The sequence below is a fragment of the Nicotiana tabacum genome, chromosome 20 (genome assembly GCF_000715075.1).
Source record: "Nicotiana tabacum cultivar K326 chromosome 20, ASM71507v2, whole genome shotgun sequence".
In the NCBI taxonomy this organism is placed as follows: Eukaryota; Viridiplantae; Streptophyta; class Magnoliopsida; order Solanales; family Solanaceae; genus Nicotiana; species Nicotiana tabacum.
The window spans coordinates 43,755,452-43,776,297 of NC_134099.1; the positions used below are offsets into that span (position 1 = coordinate 43,755,452).

The following is a 20,846-nucleotide window of genomic DNA, read 5'->3' on the forward strand; positions in this document are numbered from 1 at the left end:
AAGATGGCCTGAATGCTTTTTCATAGCCTACAGCAGTTGTAATCTTTCACATTTTGTGTAAATTACTACGAAAACTCTCTTTGTATATTCTTGTAAATACATATAGACCCTTTTGTGCATACATCCATATTTTCATTGAAATTCAAAAACGTCTGGTCATAGCTCTGCTCCAAAAAGCAAAACGCTATTTACTAAATGTCAACATAATGTATAACAAAAAAGCAAAACACTATTTACGTTGGGCTCGGGGCAAAGCCCGGGCTACCCCTACTAGTATTTATAGATATAGATATAAATTATTAAAACCCAATTCAAATATTACTGTTCAAAGGATTGAGTTTGATCAATATGTGGCAGTCAAAGCGGAAAGCACACTTCTTTTACCCGCTTTCCCAGCCCACCAATATGACAAAACGAAAACAAGAGGGATGCATCCAATCGGAGAAGATTTATGTTTATATATAGTTGACACATTAATTGAGGATACCTTAAAAGGCACGTAATCTGCAATTGACAACAGTTCTAATACACAAGACATTAGGCGATAATAAAATAAGAAATAATTCCCAGTTATAGACAATTTTGACAAATTAAAGAATATGTTCCACCGTTACCAGATTGTGTTGTTTATTAGTAGTCTTTGCTACATAAGATATCAATACAGCACATAACGATTAACATGTGACTTATTTCTTTCGTCATAATATATGACTCAAAAAAGAAAAAGGGGGAATGAGACAAGGGGTAGAAATGTAATTTGACAGTCCAAACTCCAAGCCAAATACTCCACCACAAGAAAAACCGGTTAGTAAACCGCCAACCCATAACTAAAATTAGAATTAAGTCGGCTTTTCTGTTCCTTAACACTGCCCTATTCGTCCCTTCCGCGTATAAATCAAATCCTTCTCTCCTTTATTCAATTCTTGTCTTTCTTTTCTTTACAACAAAAAGTTGATAAAAAGCTTCCAATTCTGAGGTCAGATATCTCCACTTTAATTTTCTACCTTTTTCTTTGCTTCCCTTTTCTCAGCTTCTTTTTTCTTTCTTTTCTGTCTTCCAGAATATAATGGCACGATAACACTAATCTTAGAGCTTAAGTTTCTCCAACTATTTATCTAATTTCACTCTTCTAATTTCTTTGTCTTTAGATGGAGCAACTTAGAGAAGAAGACCAAGTTTCCATGACAATAGAAAATCCAGAAATGTTACTTTCTTCCGATTCTGAAGCCGAGTCGTCTTCTAATCCTAGATTGGAGCATAACTTCAGGTTAGACAGAATCCAGAATTTACATTTTATAATTTCAAGCCGTCCCTTCTTAGTTCAAATAATTGTTTTTGACATTTTAGCGAGTTTTTACCTTCATATTGAAAATATGCTACATTCGTCACTGCTTCAGGTTGTTCAAGACAAATGGGATGATAAAATTAGAGGAAAATAACAAAGAACATGGTTTAATCAAGTCAGGGTTTATTACTTGTATGGGGCCATTGGCAAAACAAGTTGAAGTTGTAGCCATACACAAAAATTCATGTTCAACTCTATTAGGGAAAGCAAGATTGGAAGCTTTTCGCATTTTCTCTGAAGCAGTGAGGGAAAAATGCAATGGAAATGCCAATATCAAATATGCTTGGTTTGGTTCTTCTAAAGAGGAAATTGGTAACATTATTTCTCATGGATTTTCTACAACTACAGAACCAAAATCTGGAGAATGTTTTGGCATTGGTGTTTATCTTTATCCAGCAAATTTCGATGGGTAAGCAATTAATCAAGCTCAAAACAATACTCTCTTGTTCCACTTTGTGACACTTTTTTTATTTTTTTTAAAATAGTAGTAACGTGTCTGGGCCAGTTTGTACACTTACTCCGTTACAAAAAAAAAAGACGTTTTAAAATTATTATCTTTAAACTTTTTATTTTAATCATAAAGATATCAATATATTATATGTGTATTTTGATAATGTACCAAAAGTCTTTATTTTTATTATAAACTCGGTGTTTAATCATATGATGCCACATTAAATGGAGTAGCAAGATTGATCTAGTCTTGTATAGAAAGTTTTTTCGCGCGTATGTATTATATTTTCTCTTTATATATGTAAATTAGCACCTATTCAAACTCGTTTACTCTAAATTTTAGATCTAACTCAGGCATAAATATGAACAAATTTATGATTCATCATTTACTTAAATGTAATTATTTATTTATTGTGGGTTGAAGGGTATTATCAGCAGTGGAAGATGAGAATGGATTAAGGCATATGTTACTTTGCCGAGTAATCTTAGGGAACACGGAAGAGATTGCGGCTGGCTCCACACAATCTCAGCCGACTTCTGAAGAATTTGACTCTGGGGTTGATAATATTGTGGCTCCTACAACATACACTATTTGGGCTTCCCACATGAATTCTCATATTTTCCCCAACTTTCTAGTCAGTTTCAGGTGTCCTAATTACTTGTTAGGTAAGCAACCCAACATTTATAGTTTGTACACAAATTATGTTACTCCCTCGGTTCCAGTTTATGTGAACCTATTTCCTTTTTTGTCCTTCCCAAAAAGAATGAACCCTTTCTAAATTTGGTAACAATTTAGCTTAAACTTACAATTCTACCCTTAATGAGAAGCTTTTATAACACACAAATACTCTGGGCCCCATTTGGACTTGTTTAGGACCACAAATTCCAAAAGTCTTTATTTTTTTTTTAAACTCTGTGCTCAGTCAAACAGGTTCACATAAATTGGAACGGAGGGAGTAAATCTTTTTTCCTTTTTCTTTTGTTGTTTTTGCTTTGACTAATTTGAATTCACGTTAGATAGAATAAGCGTACTCTATTAATTTTTATATTCCCAAAGTAATGAAGCATACAATCAATATTCAACAGTATTTTTTTATTTTTTTATTTTATTAGGTTCTTCAAAAATTAGGAAGGTCCCATTGAAGCCCACTCCACGTATAAAGTTTCCTGATTTATTGCGAGCGCTTTCCAAGTTTTTACATCCTTCAAGAATGGCTTCGATCTCAAAATACTATGAAGATTTTCAGGTATGTTTTTTTTTTGTAAGAAATTTATTTTTATTTAATTTCAGGTACGTTTATTATTATTCTGTTTATTAAATAATTAATAACTGTTGGTAACGTGGTCTCTTTTAATGTATAGAGAAGCAAGATCACGAAATTGGTACTCGTTCGGAAGCTGAGGCAAATAGCTGGAGATACGTCATTAAGAGCTGTGATGAAATTGTATCCACACAAGGTACAGCTTCAATACCGACATTATTTAAACAACTTGGTCCAATTACTAAATATGGAATAAGTTCTTGGACTTTTAAACAACCATTTAAGTTATTTTTCTTATATTTGGAAAGATAACAACGAGATGTTTTTTTTTTTTTTTTGCTTTCCTAATTTCATATTTTATAAACTGCCACTACATTTTAATTTGTGTTCAATATTGTTCAGTAGGATATCGGAAACTAAGAGCTTGTTGCTTCGCTGCAAAGGAATGTGATTAGCAGCTAGCTACCATGTTGTCGAAGTTTCAAGTGTGAAAAGATTTTTCCATATTTTCTAATTACAAGTCTTTATTTGTAAATTGTATACATATTTCGACAACAAAATTATATACGTATTTGATACTTATTCCCTTGCCACAAATTCATACGAAATGAACTTATTTCCTTTTGTTTTTCTTGTTTCTTATTTTCAAATGTATGTGCAAAGATGAGAATCGCAATTTATTTACTGATTGAATCCAATTACTCTTCTACGCCAAATCGCTGGCGTCTCCAATCAATCGAGTTTTAGTTGATAAAACTTAACTTAAAAATAATGGTCAAATGGGGTGGAAAAAACAGAATATGGAGTAAAAATGGCAATTTACCAAATAAACACGAGCTTTTATGTTCATTCGAAGAAAATTTTTAAAAAAGAATGAGACAGTTGTTAATAAAAATGTAGTTGAAGAAATGAAGTAATATAATACCAATGTATTAATAGCTAACACATTTTATATTCATTGAAGTCTCTAAATCAACTAATTAAGGCATGTAGTAAAATGGATGAGATTTCTCGATTCTTAATAAAAAGTCTCGGGTTCGAACTCTAACAATAAAGAAATTTCTAGCAGGAAACATAAATCGCAAAATTATCAATTCAATAGGTACCAATGACGAAAAGAAACTTCTGACTCCCCGTATTAGTAACAAAAATGTCACATAAAATGGCAGGCATTATTTTGTGATAGCGAATGAAAATATAGCATAAAGATTTATTCCTCTAAACTGTTCATCTATTTATATGATTCAAACCTAAAGAAAAATCTGTGAACATAATGAGGCCTATATACTAACCCGCCAAGAGGGGTTGTTCAGATGGTCGGCCTCCCATCTACCATCTACAATCCTAGAACTGTGGAATCGAGTCATCAAAGGAGCAATAGCTCTGCTCATGTAATCGAATACCCTCCTTTTCGTAAATGGCAGCCTTAACATCTCCAATTGTGTCATCAGGGTCCACCGCTACCTTAAGCACACGTCCTGATAAATTATTTATCACAAATACCTGTGTCACTGATTTATATTGAAGCAACAGAAAACTCTCATTTTGGTCATAGAGATACTCGGAATCATCAGGCTCAGCTCCACAGAAGGTTAATTTCTGTTTATGAAATGGAATCCCCTCATATTTTTGAATGACAGTCTTAACATCTCCGATGGTGTCATAAGGCCCTACCATTATCTTAAGGACGTGCCCTGAGACAATGTTTCTCACAACTATTTGAGTAGCTGGTGCATATCGAAAGATTAAAGTGGAATCCTTAATGATTCCCAGAGAAGGAAGAGCTTGTGCATCCCTCAAAGTTCTCCCAGCCTCATTCAAGAGTTTCTGTTTCTTAAAAGTTAAAAGGAATACCCTTTTCTTCCTGAACGTACGCTTTAACTGCAGCTAAAGTGTCATCTGTGATAGGGATATATTAGATATGCCCTAGATCCAATCTCATGTTTGATGATTTGAACATATTTTTCATGAATGTTATTTCATATAAAATATATATGGCATTTAATATTCTTTTATCATTATTATTAATTGCTTGATTAATTCGATAAGGTCCTTGATTAAATTTGAGACTTGTCATTGTGATTGAGATCATGATAATGAGAGTGAAGTTTCTTATAATTTAATCTAAATTTTGTTCTTGATCATAGGATTATTAATTTGGACATTAATAATCCGGTTGGATCAATATCTATGTGATCGTCTTTATGGGATAAAGATTAGTTGATCTCATTAACTAAATCACATAAATAGATGATGCATATAGAGATATGATCATTGAACCGACTCATTGGATAATTCCTAATGGTTAGAATTACCATAAACTGTCAATAGGATATTCTCTTGAAGAATGTAATGTAAGAGCTTCCTTTGACCGGATATCATCATAGTACTTGATAAGTTATTTATTGTACTTTGATGCTAGACACCTATGACCCTACGACGATAGTTGAAAGGATATTGGGTATGATTAAATAGTTGAAGAATTAGTAATTGATCAAGATGGAATATGTCAACTCTTGGTAATGAGTTTAAGCTCCATGTTGTCATGAATTATAACCGACCAAATCAAGACCTTGGCCAGGGCGATTGCATGAAAGAAGAAAAGAGTTTCTTAGGTCATTCAATGGTCGATTATATTTGACATGAACACATAGTTGGTCGCCTATTAGGATTTGACAGTTGAACCATATCCTAGGGTGGCCAAGAGCTATAAGGACAGAAGGAATTAATATATTATTCTTCTACAGGTTCTTGAGAGTAAATTGTATACTTCATGCTATCCGATCGTTAAGGAGTGTTGCTAGACGCTACCCTTGATTAGTATATTGATATAATCAATTTACTACTGGCTTAGTATTGAACCTATGAGGTCGCACACTAATGAGTGTTCTGATCTTTGCTAAAGGATTAATTACTTTATTATTTGATAATTAAATTAAAGAATTTAATTAGTCAAATAAATTTAGTTATTACCCCAAATGAAATATTATTATATTCTTTGCTAGCATAAAGGATATAATCAATAATGTGGACAAATTGAAATTTTCTATTTGGAATAGAAAATTGAAATGATATCTCTTAGTTAAAATATATATATATATAGGTGGTATATATAATAAATTATATGTGTGTGTGTGTGTGTGTGTGTGTGGTATATATAATAAATTGATATTGATCTATATAAAGGTAATATATAATATTAGTTTATTCATATAATCCAATTTGAATGGTTTCAAAGGGACGTGAAAGTCAATTTTGGATTAACAAACGTGCAGCTATCACAATTGGACTAATTAGTATGAGATTGGATTCTTTTTCCAAAAAGGAGGCTTCTGAGAAGTTCAATTTGAATGAACTTTGAAAGACAAAAAGTAGCCACAATTTTTGAAGCCTCCGTCTTGGACTTACCCATTAGAAAAATGTTTTCATTTTATATATATGCACACATACTTGTGAACAATGAGAAGTAGTTAGAGTGAAAAATCACAAGTTGAATGCACCGTACGAAATTCTAAGAGAAATATGTTCTTGACAAGAAATTGAATAGTTTTCTTTGTTCTTCCTTGCTGAAAATTTTTAGAAAATTTTCAGTACATAATTTCATTCAATTTGTTTACGAGTTTCATTGATCAAAGAGTTAATAGCAAGGATTGGTCTCGGTGTGGATACGCATAGGATCTTCGCACTATCGAAGAAATTTTGAAACAAGATTCTCTTCACCAGGTATGTCTTAGATCCAATCTTTGATATGTAAATAAATTTTAAACATGGAAAATTTAATAGAGGATTGTTATTGTCTTCCGCTGCGTATTATGAACACTTCCATGCAATCTAACAGTGGTATCAGAGCCTTGGTTTCTCGTGTCTAAATTTATTTACGAAATATTTTAAGATTATATTTGAAAAGTTCAAACCATAATACATGTGTCTTGTGCAATAGACAAATTGTTTGAATGCATGGATTGACATTATTTCATTGTGAATAAAATATGTATTCATTTAAGTTAAACTCCTGAGATTGATTGTACCTTGAATTTGAAATTTCGTATAAGATACGACGGTGATCTATAATAGGTTATTAGATTATGCAGTTATTTTAATTGTTATTAATTTATGAGGTATTAACTAATAATAATTTTCTGGCATGAATTATTTTATGTGATATATATGATATATAAGATAAACATGTTAGAAGTATGTTGAATTTCGTTTTTATATCACGTGCTTGTTCGATATATGATTTTGAATTATTTATTACATGTGATGTAAATTAATTTAGGACAAAGCATGTAGACAACTTGAACAAAATTCATGTTCTATAAAAGATTAGATCATCTTGTTATTAAAAGATGTTTTAGTAACAATTCCCTCTTGCTAAAATTTGAATTCTTACTAATAAAATATAAGATATTTTATTGTAAAGCTATCCATCAAAAATAAATAATTTTATTTACTTCTTGTTTATAAGGAGTGGCCTGACAACCAGGAGACTCATAGTTGGAGAATATGTTAAAATTATTTATTGCAGTAGATGCATGGATTGAAAGAATTATTTAATTTTACACTAGACGCCTGGACTACCCGGGGAGTATAAAATTTTAATAAATTCTTTACTATCATGATGGTTGAACTCAACTATGCCAATAGGATCGACCTGACTACCAGGGGACTAATTGACATAGAGCTATTTATGAAAATTGTATGGGGATATAATTGGTAAGTGTACCTACCTTTAAAATATATGTGAGAAACGACTTGACTTCCAAGTGGCTCATACATATTGTTGAAGGATTCTTTTACTCCACTAATATAAATAAAGATTTCTTAAACTATAATGAGGGTAAACAATTTAAAATAATTAGTGGAAATATCATTTAGATAAAAGTCTATGTCTTTATGATATGTTTAAATATGTTCTTATAATATTGCCTTTTCTTTTCTAATTTTAGATTTCTCAATATGTCTGTTATATCACTGCGTGGAATACTTGAGACCAACAAGTTGGTATGACCAAACTTCGATGATTGGTACAGAAATTTGAGAATTGTTCTCATGCATGAAAAACTTATTGATGTGATCGATAAGCCTGCCAAGGATTTCCCGGATGAGAATGATGATGATGCCACCAAGATTTATCAGAAATACTTGGAAGAATGTCTTACTACCAAATGTATCATTCTCGCTTCTATGAGTTCTGAGCTACAGAGGAAACATCAGGATATGGATCCAACTGCAACCATTGAACATCTTAAGAAGATGTTTGGTATACAAAGCAGGACAGCAAGATACCAACTATCTAAGGTTTTATTTGGATCCAAATTGATTGGAAACTTTCCAGTTGAACCCTATGTCAATCATATGATTGATCTTATTGAAGAACTTGAGAAGTTGGGGTGTAATTTGGGTAAAGAGCTTTCTCAAGATTTGATCTTGCAGTCACTCTCTGAATCCTTTTCACAATTTGTTATTAATTTTAATATGCATAAAATGGATTGTGATCTTCATGAGATACTTAACATGCTGATTGATTATGAGAATCAACTTGCATCTGAGAAGAAGAAAGGAACTATCATGTTGGTTGGAAACTCTTCTAAGAAGAAGGGTAAGGGTAAAAATAAACCCAAGAATAAACCTACTGCGCCTAAGGGTGGTGTGACCAAACCCAAAGGCAAGACAGGCAAAACTGACCAATCTGATGTTGAATGTTTCCATTGTAAGAAGATAGGACATTGGAAGAGAAACTGCCTGGAGTATCTTGCAACTCTAAATGATAAGAAACAAGGTAAGACTCAATTGGAAAATGTTTTCAAAGTTTCTTTAACTACTACTGATGTTTCATTGTGAGTATTAGATACTGGCAGTGGTTATAACATCTGCAATATGTTGCAGGGGTTCGAAATAAGTAGAAGGTTGAAGAAAGGAGAAATTAATCTATACGTTGGAAATGGTCCAAAAGTTGCGGCCATAACTGTAGGGTCAATTTCTTTAATAATGCGTACGGGCAAAGTACTTATGTTGGATGATTGTTATTACGTTCCTAAATTTATTTCGAACATAATTTTAACTTTTATGTTAGATAAACGTGGTTTTCACATAAATATAGACAATGGTATTTGCTCTATTTATTATGGTGATAATTTATATGTGAATGGCTATCTCCAACATGATGTTTATGTCTTACCTAATGTGAATGCTAATTCAATTATGCATGTTTCAAGTCTTAAGAGAAAAAGAGATGATCAAGTAAATCATACATACTTTTGGCATTGTAAGCTTAGTCATATTGGAGAGAAAAGAATTAACAAGTTGTACAAGGAAGGGTACCTTGACAAATATGATTTTGAATCATATCCAACTTGTGAATCTTGTCTTAAAGGAAAAATGACCAAATCTTCATTTACTGGAAGTGGAGAAAGAACTACTGAATTATTGGGACTAATTCATACAGATGTTTGTGTGCCCATGAAAATTCAAGCTAGAGGTGGATATTCCTACTTCATCACTTTCACTGATGATATGTCAAGATATGGATTTATGTATCTTATGAAACACAATCTGAATCTTTTGAAATGTTCAAAAGGTTCCGTAGTGAAGTTGAGAAACAGACGGGTAAAAGTATCAAGGTACTAAGGTCTGATAGAGGTGGAGAATATCTTAGTGAAGATTTTACTAAGTATCTCAAAGAGAATGTGATTCTCTTATAGTGGACACCTCCAGGAACACCACAACATAATGGTGTGTCTGAAAGGAGAAACCAAACCTTATTAGATATGGTGCGATCTATGATGTGGTTCACTGATCTTCCAATAAATTTATGGGGATATGCTTTGGAAGCAACAACATACTTACTAAATAAAGTTCCCACTAAGTCAGTTTCTTCAACACCATATAAGATATGGAAAGGATGTAAGCCTAACCTTAAACATATTAAAGTTTGGGGTTGTCCAGCTTATGTTAAGAGAATGCAGTCTGATAAACTTGACTCAAGATATGATAAGTGTAGGTTCGTTGGGTATCCCAAAGAAACAATAGGATATTATTTCTATCACCTTTCTGATCATAAAGTGTTTGTGGCTAGAGGAGCAACCTTTTTGGAAAGGGAATTTCTTTTGGAAGGAAATTATAGTGAAGAAATAGAACTTGATGAAGTTCAAGAAACTAATAAATCAACAAATAAATATCAAGAGACCCAAGTTGAAGAACCTTTATTGGATATTTTGAAGTTGCCAAGGAAGTTGTCATATTCAATGGTTGAAGTTCAAAAACTAAATGTAGTTGAAGAACAGGTTAATGAATCGGTTCAAAACCAAATTGAACAACAATTAAATCCAGCACAAGGTGAACAAGTACCTCTTAGAAGGTCTACCCAAGAACGTCATGTACCAACTAGATTAAATCTAATGGTACAAGATGATGTATCAAGTAAGGTTGATCATTATGATAATGACCCTAAGACCTATGAAGAGACTATACAAAGTTCTGACTATGAAAGATGGCAAAAGGACATGTAATCCGAAATAGAATCCATGAAGGAAAATAAAGTATGGACTTTAGTTGAACCTTCAAAGGATATAAAACATATAGGGTGTAAATGGGTTTTTAAGAAAAAGATTGGAGCAGACGGAAAGGTGGAGACCTACAAAGCTCGTCTTGTTGCCAAGGGATATCGTCAAAAGGAAGGCATCGACTATGACGAGACTTTCTCTCCCGTGGAAATGCTCAAATCAATTCGGATTCTACTTGCTATAGCGGTATACTATGATTATGAAATATGGAAAATGGATGTGAAAACAGCTTTCCTTAATGGTGAGCTAGAAGAAGATGTGTATATGACACAACCTGAAGGTTTCACATCTCCGTCTGATCATAATAAAATTTACAAGCTGCAAAGATCCATTTATGGACTAAAGCAACCTTCTCGAAGTTGGAATATTCGCTTTAACAAGACAATTAAAAAGTTCAATTTTGTTAGATGCAAAGAAGAACCTTGTGTGTACAAAAAGGTTAGTATGAGCACAATTACAATCTTAATATTATATGTTGATGATATATTGCTCATAGGGAATGATATACAGGTACTGCAAAGTACCAATATTTGGCTATCTAAACAGTTCTCCATGAAATACTTAGGAGAAACAGCTTATATATTGGGAATAAAGATCTATAGAGATAGATCTAGGAAGTTGCTTGGACTTTCCCAGTCTTTGTACATTGATACCATTTTGAAAAGGTATAACATGGATAATTCCAAAAGAGGGTATCTACCGATATGCACTGGAATTACTCTTAGTAGGGAGGATTGTCCTAAAACACCTGAAGAGAGTGAACGCATGAATAGGGTCCCATACGCTAGTGTAGTGGGAGCTATCATGTATACCATGACATGTACACGTCATGATGTGGCTTATTCACTGGGAGTGACTAGCCGATATCAGTAAAATCCTGGTGAGGAACATTGGAAGGTGGTCAAGACCATTCTTAAGTACTTAAGAAGAACTAAAGACCAATTCCTCATTTATGGAGATTCTGAGTTGAAACTTGAAGGTTATACTGATGCAAGCTTCTCTTCAGATAGAGATGATAGCAAATCTATTTCTGGTTATGTATTCACCTTAAATGGTGGTGCAGTGGTTGGAAAAGTTTCAAACAAGCTACAGTAGCTGATTCAATGACTGAAACAGAATATATAGCAGCTAGTGAAGCAGCTAAGGAAGCTGTATGGATGAAAAAGTTCTTAACTTAACTTGGTGTGGCTTCAATAGAGGGTGCAATTCCATTGTTGTGTGACAATACTGGAGCCATTGCTCAAGCAAAAGAATCAAGATCACACCATAAATCCAAACACGTTCTGCGAAGGTATCACTTAATAAGAGAAATCATTGAACATGGCGACGTCGAGATTCAAAAAGTTGATGGAAAGGAAAATGCTGTAGACCCATTCACTAAAGCTCTTGGAGCAAAGGAGTTTGACACGCACAAGTGAAAATTGGGAATGAAGTACAAGAGCGATTTGCTCTAGTGCAAGTGGGAGATTGTTAGGGATATATTAGATATGCCCTAGATCCAATCTCATGTTTGATGATTTGAACATATTTTTCATGAATGTTATTTCATATAAAATATATATGGCATTTAATATTCTTTTATTATTATTATTATTATTATTATTAATTTCTTGATTAATTTGATAAGGTCCTTGATTAAATTTGAGACTTGTCATTGTGATTGAGATCATGACAATGAGAGTGAAGTTTCTTATAATTTAATCTAAATTTTGTTCTTGATCATAGGATTATTAATTTGGACATTGGTAATCCGGTTAGATCAATATTTATGTGATCATCTTTATGGGATAAAGATTAGTTGATCTCATTAACTAAATCACATAGATAGATGATGCATATAGAGATATGATCATTGAACCGACTCATTGGATAATTCCTAATGGTTAGAATTACCATAAACTGTCAATGAGATATTCTCTGGAAGAATGTAATGTAAGAGCTTCCTTTGACCAGATATTATCATAGTAATTGACAAGTTATTTATTATACTTTGATGCTAGACACCTATGACCCTACGACGATAGTTGAAAGGATATTGGGTATTATTAAATCATTGAAGAATTAGTGATTGATCAAGATGAAATCTGTCAACTCTTGGTAATGAGTTTAAGCTCCATGTTGTCATGAATTATAACCGACCAAATCAAGACCTTGGCCAGGGCGATTGCATGAAAGAAGAAAAGAGTTTCTTAGGTCATTCAATGGTCGATTATATTTGACATGAACACATAGTTGGTCGCCTATTAGGATTTGACAGTTGAACCATATCCTAGGGTGGCCCAGAGCTATAAGGACAGAAGGAATTAATATATTATTCTTCTACAGGTTCTTGAGAGTAAATTGTATACTTCATGCTATCTAGTCGTTAAGGAGTGTTGCTAGACGCCACCCTTGATTAGTATATTGATGTGATCAATTTACTATCGGCTTAGTATTGAACCTATGGGGTCGCACACTAATGAGTGTTTTGATCTTTGCTAAAGGATTAATTACTTTATTATTTGATTATTAAATTAAAGAATTTAATTAGTCAAATAAATTTAGTTATTAGTCCAAATAAAATATTATTATATTCTTTGCTAGCATAAAGGAAATAATCAATAATGTGGACAAATTGAAATTTTCTATTTGGAATAGAAAATTGAAATGATATCTCTTAGTTAAAATATATATATATATAGGTGGTATATATAATAAATTGATATTGATCTATATAAAGGTAATATATAATATTAGTTTATTCATATAATCCAATTTGAATGGTTTCAAAGGGACGTGAAAGTCAATTTTGGATTAACAAACGTGCATTTATCACAATTGGACTAATTAGTATGGGATTGGATTCTTTTTCCAAAAAGGAGGCTTCCGAGAAGTTCAATTTGAATGAACTTTGATAGACAAAAAGTAGCCACAATTTTTGAAGCCTCCGTCTTAGACTTACCCATTAGAAAAATGTTTTCATCTTATATATATACACACATACTTGAGAACAATGAGAAGTAGTTAGAATGAAAAATCACAAGTTGAATGCACCGTACGAAATTCTAAGAGAAATATGTTTTTGACAAGAAATTGAATAGTTTTCTTTGTTCTTCCTTGCTGAAATTTTTTAGAAAATTTTCAGTATTAATTTCGTTCAATTTGTTCACGGGTTTCATTGATCAAAGAGTTAATAGCAAGGATTGGTCTTGGTGTGGATACGCATAGGATCTTCGCACTATCGAAGAAATTTTGAAACAAGATTCTCTTCTCTAGGTATATCTTAGATCCGATCTTTGATATGTAAATAAATATTAAAAACGATAAATTCAATAGAGGATTATTATTGTCTTCCGCTCGTGTTATGAACACCTCCATGCAATCTAATAATCTGGCTCAACCATCAGTGCAAACGTTCTTGAATCTGAACCTGAACCTGAAGAGCTATTATCTTCAAGGGTATTCAGAACCAAGGACAGATTATTAACATCTTTGAAGGTGTCATCCTGAACATTGATGCTCATTGTTCGCCTTCGTAAACATGGATCTAAAACAAAACATACACTACTAGTTAAATCATCTATTTTATATAGACAATTTACCTCTGAACATTCAAAAATATTTGCTCGTTTTTTATTAACTTAATTAATCTATTTAAAACTTTGGCATGTTACATATTATTCCTTCCAAATTAAATTTACAACTATAATTCTCATACAATTTGTTTACCCTAAAAATTGAGTAACAATTAAACTTGTAATGTGGTTTTAAGGATATGTGATTTCACGTAATACCAATTGATAAACATAAAGATAAATGATACAAATTGACAATAATACAAAGCAAACCAGTGTTTGGTCAATGCCCTCGATCTAATGAACCCTCGAGCTTGGTAGAGTAAGAATAGTTCAAGAGTAGTAAGTTGATGAGCAGAAGAAAGAAATATTATATTGCTTTGATATTCGTGAATGTAATATATCTACAAATGATGGGGATTCCCCTTTATATACTAGAGGAATCCTAATTATGGTACAATTCTAACTACGGAAGTAAATCCCGTGATTGGTACGAATAACCACCCTTGATTTGATATATTCCGGGATTTCCGCCGTGATCTTCGATCGGTGATGGATATCTCGCCTTTCCGTTATTGCACTTCACTCAAAGTCGGTCATACTTAGCCTTGATTCCTGCTGCCCTCGGTCTTGACGGACATCTCGATCCTTGAACTCGACACCTCGCCTTTGTGTTATAGCCCGATCCATTGCGAGGCTAACCCTCAGCGTGATCTCCTGGTCTCGATTAAATAGCAAAATTGGGCAAGCCCGGTTTTGACCGTATATAGATAGTCCTCTCGTTTCTCGGAGTGCAATGAGAAGAAACGAACTGAGCCTTTGATTTTGTACCTCGACCAATTATGACGTCATCCTCATGACGTAAGCGACGAAGGCGATTGAAGCACCGCGTCTGCACTGTTTTTAAGATCATTACTTAGTGCCAGTTGATGGTCAGCCACTAATGCCTTTGAACCGTCATATAAAATATTGTAAATAGATCATCTTCATAATTTTCTCAAACTTTACTTCCAAAATCTCTTCTAATCTTCAGACCTCTTCTTCTCCCTTTAAGTTTTCCAAGAATCTTATTTGTCAACCTTCCCTTCAAACAACAAGTTTTATCTTCTTCTTTCTTTGAACTCGTATAAAAATGGCGAAAGCATCGAAAACCATTCCTCAGAAGGAAAAAGCCTCTTCTTCGCGGCCGGCCGGCGATAGCCAGTGGAGCCACGCATTAAAGAGTGTGTTCCTGGGTCATGTGATCTTACTTCCGACTTTAAAGTTGAGAAAACCTCATCGGTACCTAGCCGATGTTGAGGTATATATGCTCGATAACCGAGTGCGATCTTAAATAGGTGAAAAAAGATTGCCATTGGGAAAACAAAGAGGTGGTGATTCCTACCCCCGAGGAGGATATTACCACTCATGTGAAAGGATTTTTAAGTGTTTACACTTACCCTTTCACGCTGGGTCCCGTCGATCCCGTTATTATCGACTTCTGCCGCCAATACCACATAACCCTAGGCCAAATCCACCCCTTTTTTGGCACATCATTATTTTTCTCCGATTCTTCATAAGCAAGGTCGAAGGGATGTCTTTCACCCTCGATCATCTGATTAGACTGTACAGCCCCCGTCTCTATCGAGGCGGATTAGTAAGGCTTCAGTGCCGGGCCATAAAGGTGTTGTTCTCGAGCATAGACGAGGACAAAGATTGAGGATGGATGGGCCGGTTTGTCTGAGTGAGGACTTCTGACATAATCTCGGCCGAGAAGATGACATTCCCCGAAGAATGGAACATGAAGCATAAGTACAAACCCAACAATATCTTCTGTTGATTGTTTTGCTTCCTTTACTTTTTCTCATCAACATTCTTTCTTATGATGCAGCGGTCTCTTGGGTGCTCGGTGCAATCCCAAACCTTGAAAGCTGGGTTCAAAAACTGGCCTCAACCTCTTCGTATGCTGAGCTCTCATGGTGCGATTTGGCCGAGGGCCGATGGGAGCCCAAAATCACGGTAAGCTTCTCTATCTGTGTTCGATGCCTTCCGGTGAAATGTTTATTTTTTTATTTTTACTTGATTTCCTCCTATATAGGTCTCGGAGACAAAGTTGTCATAAGGCTGCCCCCACCTGGGGAAGAGAATGCCCCGAAACCATCTAAGCATAAGAAGAGGAAAAGGGCCTCGCCTTTTGATACTCCAAAGCCTAAGAAGAGCAAGGCTCGTAAGTCGAAGAATGGAACTGCCACTTTTGTCTTCCAACGTAGCCCAGAAACTACGAGTTGAAGAAGAGAAGAAAGAAGATACTGACTGTGAGCTGGTGTCTCGAAAGAGGGGGAGCGTCAAAGCTTCAAAAGTAGCTGAGCCAGTGACGGTCGAGGAGGCTCATCTTCGGACCTAGGAGATCTCAGAAGATGGACCGAGCAAAGTCCCCAAGTCATCGGAGGTTGAAGATGTCTCCCACCGTGATGAACAATCGGTGGGTGTGCCTGAAGGGTCCGATTCCGAGGTCCTCCGAGAAGGAGAGAGCGCCCCAAGTGTCTTGCTTGGGGAAATCAACATTGATGATTCGTCGCCCCTCCCCACATTTTCTGCGAGGAAAATTTGGGAGGCCCAATCTATAGAGACCCCTGATGTGGGAATGACCCACGAAGGGAATGACTTATTTCGTGGCTGCTTCACGAGGGTCGACGATGTTTCCAACCTGGATGCATCGATCATTTTCAATGAGGCTTAGCAACTCCTGAACCAGGTAGATTTTAGTCCCCTTTATTAGTTTATGTTTGCTTTTATTTCCTTTTGTCTGATTTCCTTCCTTTCTCCATAGGCCGTGACGCTTCATCGGGAAGCGTTTTCTAAATCTCAAGCTAAGTTGAACCGATGTGAGGCTGATCTCAAAAGGCTTACGGAGGAGAGAGACGCCCTCAAACTCCTCTATGTGAAAAACGAAGGGGAGGTTAGGGACCTCCGAGCTGAATTGGCAACAACTCATAAAGAGTAGACTAGCCTGATTGAACAGGTAATGAAGAATTTTCTTAGAAGTTTTGTGTGTTGATTCGGGGATGGCAACTAATACTTTGACCCTGCAGGTTTAGAAGGAGGTCGAAAAGAACAAGCAGCTTCGCGAGGAGGCTGAGATGAAAGAGGAAGAGCCTTTGGGGTAGAAGCAGAACATGGACTGCCTCGCCTCTGAGAAAGATACTGCTCGAGCCTAGCTATCTTTGGTTGAGCGTCAACTCCAAAGTGTGAAGGAGGATAGCTTGGCCCGAGCTAAGAAAATTGAGAAACTCGAGGCTCGGTTGGCCGCTGAGCTTGCAAAGGCCGCATCTGAGGCAGAAAGAGTAAAGGCTGATATGGAAGCAGTCGTGGCCGTCTATCGAGCTGATGCTGAAGCCGCTCACGCTCGAGCAAAGGAAATTTCCGATGCTGCTCAGGTTCGATCATTTTGTGTTGCCGAGCACACCAAGTCTTAGTCTCAGATAGAGACTCACGAAGAAATTCATGCTCGTGGTTTTGACCTCACTGCCGATATAGAGAACGCAAAAGTGCTCAAGGCTGAAGCCAAAGCTTTGCTCTCTGATAATGATGACTCCGGGAGCGCAAGTGAATCCGAGAGCGGAGAAGATGAAGATGGAACTTGCGGGGAAGATTAGGCACTTAGAATTTTTCTTCTTCTTTTTTTTTGATTTTTTGTGTAAGACCCTGAGTGGTCTTTGTAAATACTTTCGTATATAAGAAAGGTCCTTTTTCTTTCTAATTTTTCTCTGATTTATATTTCGTGAAAATTCTATTTTTCTTTCACCTTATGATAATTCTGATATAATTTAGGTTTTGTGAGAAGTTCGGCTCACTTCGCTGCCTTGTGAAAATTTTGTTAAAATTAGATTGCTATAGTCTCTATAAGCGAGTGAGTACTTGCTCGAACTTAGAGTAGAAAAACCCTTAGGTTTTTTTATTAAGCGGGGGTGGGTCCTCGAGCTCAACAATGTAATGGCCCTTAGACTCTTGAATCGGGCCAATATATCCTCGAAAGAGTTGGCTTTTTCCCTTTTTCGGCTTAAAAGTTTTAATCATATTAAAATTCGTTATGCCTTAGCATGAGATAGATCTGTACCCATTAGGGTTCAGTGTTATCGAAAAAACTTTGTTATGCCTTATCATAAGTTTGTTCAATTTGGTACCTCTTAAGGTTTTCGAGGGTTGATGTTATCGAAACCCTACATAAATTTGCTAATGGTAGCTCTTTTTTAACTGGTTTTATGAAAATATTTGAAGGCCTGTTTGATTACGGAATTCAGACATCTCCGAACCGTATTAGTTTAGCCGTAGATTTTTACTTGATATTTGTCCATTGAGCTTGTTTCTCGATTATACTTCAAACTTGTTCGAAGTATCAGTCCCCCAGTGGGGTGGCCATAGCCTGTAAAATCGAAGATTGCCTTTTTAAGGTCTTACGATTTCGAAGTTTAATAATTCGAGCATGTCGATTTTTGGATGGCAGTCCCCGAGTACGTGGTTAATCGCTCGAGCTTTAGTCGCGATTGGCTCTTGAGCCGGTTTTCGTAATAGATCGTAAGTATGAAACTGTAAAGTAGAAATTTCACTAAAGTATGGAATATTTGGTAGGGAAAAGATACTTCTTTCAATAGATCATTCATGTGTATATATTTTTCCATTAGGGCTCGAGTAATATACACGGGCACGGTTCATTTGACCGTTTGGCCCTTTACAAAATTTACCTATTGAGACCATATCGACACGAAATATTTTCTTTGAAAATATAACATCCGAGGGTGATGCCCCCCAGTATTCGAGGTTGATTGTAGAGAAGCCTTGGATATTGTTGAATTGCTCTAAGTTAGCATGAACACTGGTTGCCTCGTTAAAATCATTGCTAGAAAAATCCATTTGAGATAAAAATCGGTCGAAGGGAAAAAGAGTGCAATGCGTGCTTTCCGACCTAAGGACTTCGTTTTTGGAGAGAACTTCGACGTCTTCGACCAAACATTTGCAATAATTTAGTATAAAATACAAATGAAAAAGAGAGAAAACCATACCTTAGCAATAATATCTCTTGAGGAGTGATATGTTCTAATTATTTGGCAATTGTTCACCGTTTATCGTGCCAAGTTTGTAAGACCCTTTTCTGACGATGCCGAGGACCTGATACGGTCCTTCTTAATTTGGACCAAGCTTCCCCTTGTTTGGGTCTCGAGTGTTGATGGTGACCTTTCTCAGAGCTAAGTCTCCAATTTTGAAGTGTCAAAGACTGGCTCTTTGATTGTAATATCTTTCGATTTGCTATTTCTGGGCTGTCATTCAAATGAGGGCGGCTTCCAGTTTTTTATCTAGCAATTCAAGGCTCGTATTCATGGCTTCGTGATTTGATTCTTCCGTTGTGTACCAAAACCTGACACTTGGTTCCACGACTTCGACCATGATCAGAGCTTCGGTGCCATATACTAAGGAATACAACGTTGCCCCCATACTGGATTTTGCCATTTTCTGATATGCCCAAAGGACTTCAGGTAAAATATCTCTCCATTTCCCCTTAGCATTGTTCAACCTTTTCTTTAGGTTCTGAATGATGACCTTGTTTGTTGATTCGGTCTGTCCGTTCCCACTAGGATGATACGACGTCGATAATATCCTTTTTTGTGATCTTCGAGGAACTTCGTTATTTTGCTGCCGATAAATTATTTTCCATTGTCGCATACTATATCTGCGGGTATCCCGAATCGGCATATGATGTGATCCCAAATGAAGTCTATGACTTCTTTTTCTCTGACTTTCTCGAAGGCTTGTGCTTCAACCCACTAAGAGAAATAGTCAGTCATAAATAAAATGAACTTAGCTTTACCTGGGGCCAATGGTAGAGGACCGATGATATCTCTTCCCCATTTCATGAATGGCCATGGGGATAATACTGAATGAAGCTGCTCCCTGGGTTGATGAATCATCAGTGCATGTCTTTGGCATTTATCGCATTTTTGAACGAACTCCTTATTATCTTTTTCCATATTGTCCTAATAATATCCTACTCTGATGACTTTGTGAACCAGGGATTTGGCACCAGTATGGTTCCCGTAAGTGCCCTCATGAATTTCTCGTAGGACGTATTCGGTGTCTCCCGGACCCAAGCATATTGCCAACGGCCCATCGAACATCCTTCTGTACAATGTTCCATCATCGACCAATGTGAAACGTGAAGATTTCATTCGCAGAGTCCTCGATTCCTTAGGATCCGGTAGAAGTCTCCCATTCTTCAGATAATCAATGTATTTGTTCCTCCAATCCCAAGTTAGGCTTGTGGAGTTTATTTCGGCGTGGCCTTCTTAGACTACCGACTTTGAAAATTGTACGACAATCCCCATGCTAATTTCATCATCTTCGACTGATGACCCAAATTTGCAAGGGCATCACCCTCACCATTTTGTTCTCGAGGTACATGATGTAGGGTCCATTCTTTGAATAGGTGTAAGGTTACCTACAATTTGTCCAAGTACCTCTGGATTCGATCTTCTCGAACCTCGAAGGTTTTGTTTACCTGGTTAACCACGAGTTAGGAATCACACTTGGCCTCAATGACCTCTGCCCCTAAACTTTTAGCCAGCTCAAGACCTGCAATCATGACCTCATACTCGGCCTCATTGTTAGTCAAATTAGGGGTTTTGATAGATTGTCTAAT

At 35.7% G+C, this 20,846-nt stretch overlaps 3 protein-coding genes across 7 annotated transcripts; 2 read left to right on the forward strand and 1 right to left on the reverse strand.

Moving 5' to 3' along the window:
* The first annotated feature begins 826 nt into the window (after window positions 1-826).
* Window positions 827-3,654, forward strand: LOC107805106 (putative inactive poly [ADP-ribose] polymerase SRO2). Of its 4 annotated transcripts, none has more exons than XM_075241137.1 (6): window positions 827-976; window positions 1,149-1,267; window positions 1,398-1,754; window positions 2,220-2,461; window positions 2,909-3,042; window positions 3,158-3,450. In XM_075241137.1, exons 2-6 carry the CDS (start codon window positions 1,149-1,151, stop codon window positions 3,311-3,313), a joined length of 1,008 nt encoding a protein of 335 aa, XP_075097238.1. In that variant the 5' UTR covers window positions 827-976; the 3' UTR covers window positions 3,314-3,450. The 4 variants fall into 4 exon arrangements, with proteins under 4 accessions (XP_075097238.1, XP_016484579.1, XP_075097237.1 ...); XM_016629093.2 differs by lacking the exon at window positions 827-976 and adding an exon at window positions 3,463-3,654 and having other exon boundaries at window positions 986-1,267; window positions 3,158-3,253; XM_016629094.2 differs by lacking the exon at window positions 827-976 and adding an exon at window positions 3,460-3,654 and having other exon boundaries at window positions 987-1,267; window positions 3,158-3,253.
* Window positions 3,655-4,401: 747 nt separating this feature from the next.
* On the reverse strand, window positions 4,402-4,734 carry LOC107805109 (uncharacterized). The gene has a single exon (XM_016629098.2). The coding sequence runs from the start codon at window positions 4,732-4,734 to the stop codon at window positions 4,402-4,404; it is 333 nt and encodes a 110-aa protein (XP_016484584.2).
* Window positions 4,735-6,499: 1,765 nt separating this feature from the next.
* Window positions 6,500-9,288, forward strand: LOC142174716 (uncharacterized). Of its 2 annotated transcripts, none has more exons than XM_075240823.1 (3): window positions 6,500-6,780; window positions 8,091-8,839; window positions 8,947-9,288. In XM_075240823.1, exons 2-3 carry the CDS (start codon window positions 8,110-8,112, stop codon window positions 8,961-8,963), a joined length of 747 nt encoding a protein of 248 aa, XP_075096924.1. In that variant the 5' UTR covers window positions 6,500-6,780; window positions 8,091-8,109; the 3' UTR covers window positions 8,964-9,288. The 2 variants fall into 2 exon arrangements, with proteins under 2 accessions (XP_075096924.1, XP_075096923.1); XM_075240822.1 differs by having other exon boundaries at window positions 6,501-6,780; window positions 8,007-8,839; window positions 8,947-9,286.
* The last annotated feature ends 11,558 nt before the right edge of the window (window positions 9,289-20,846 follow it).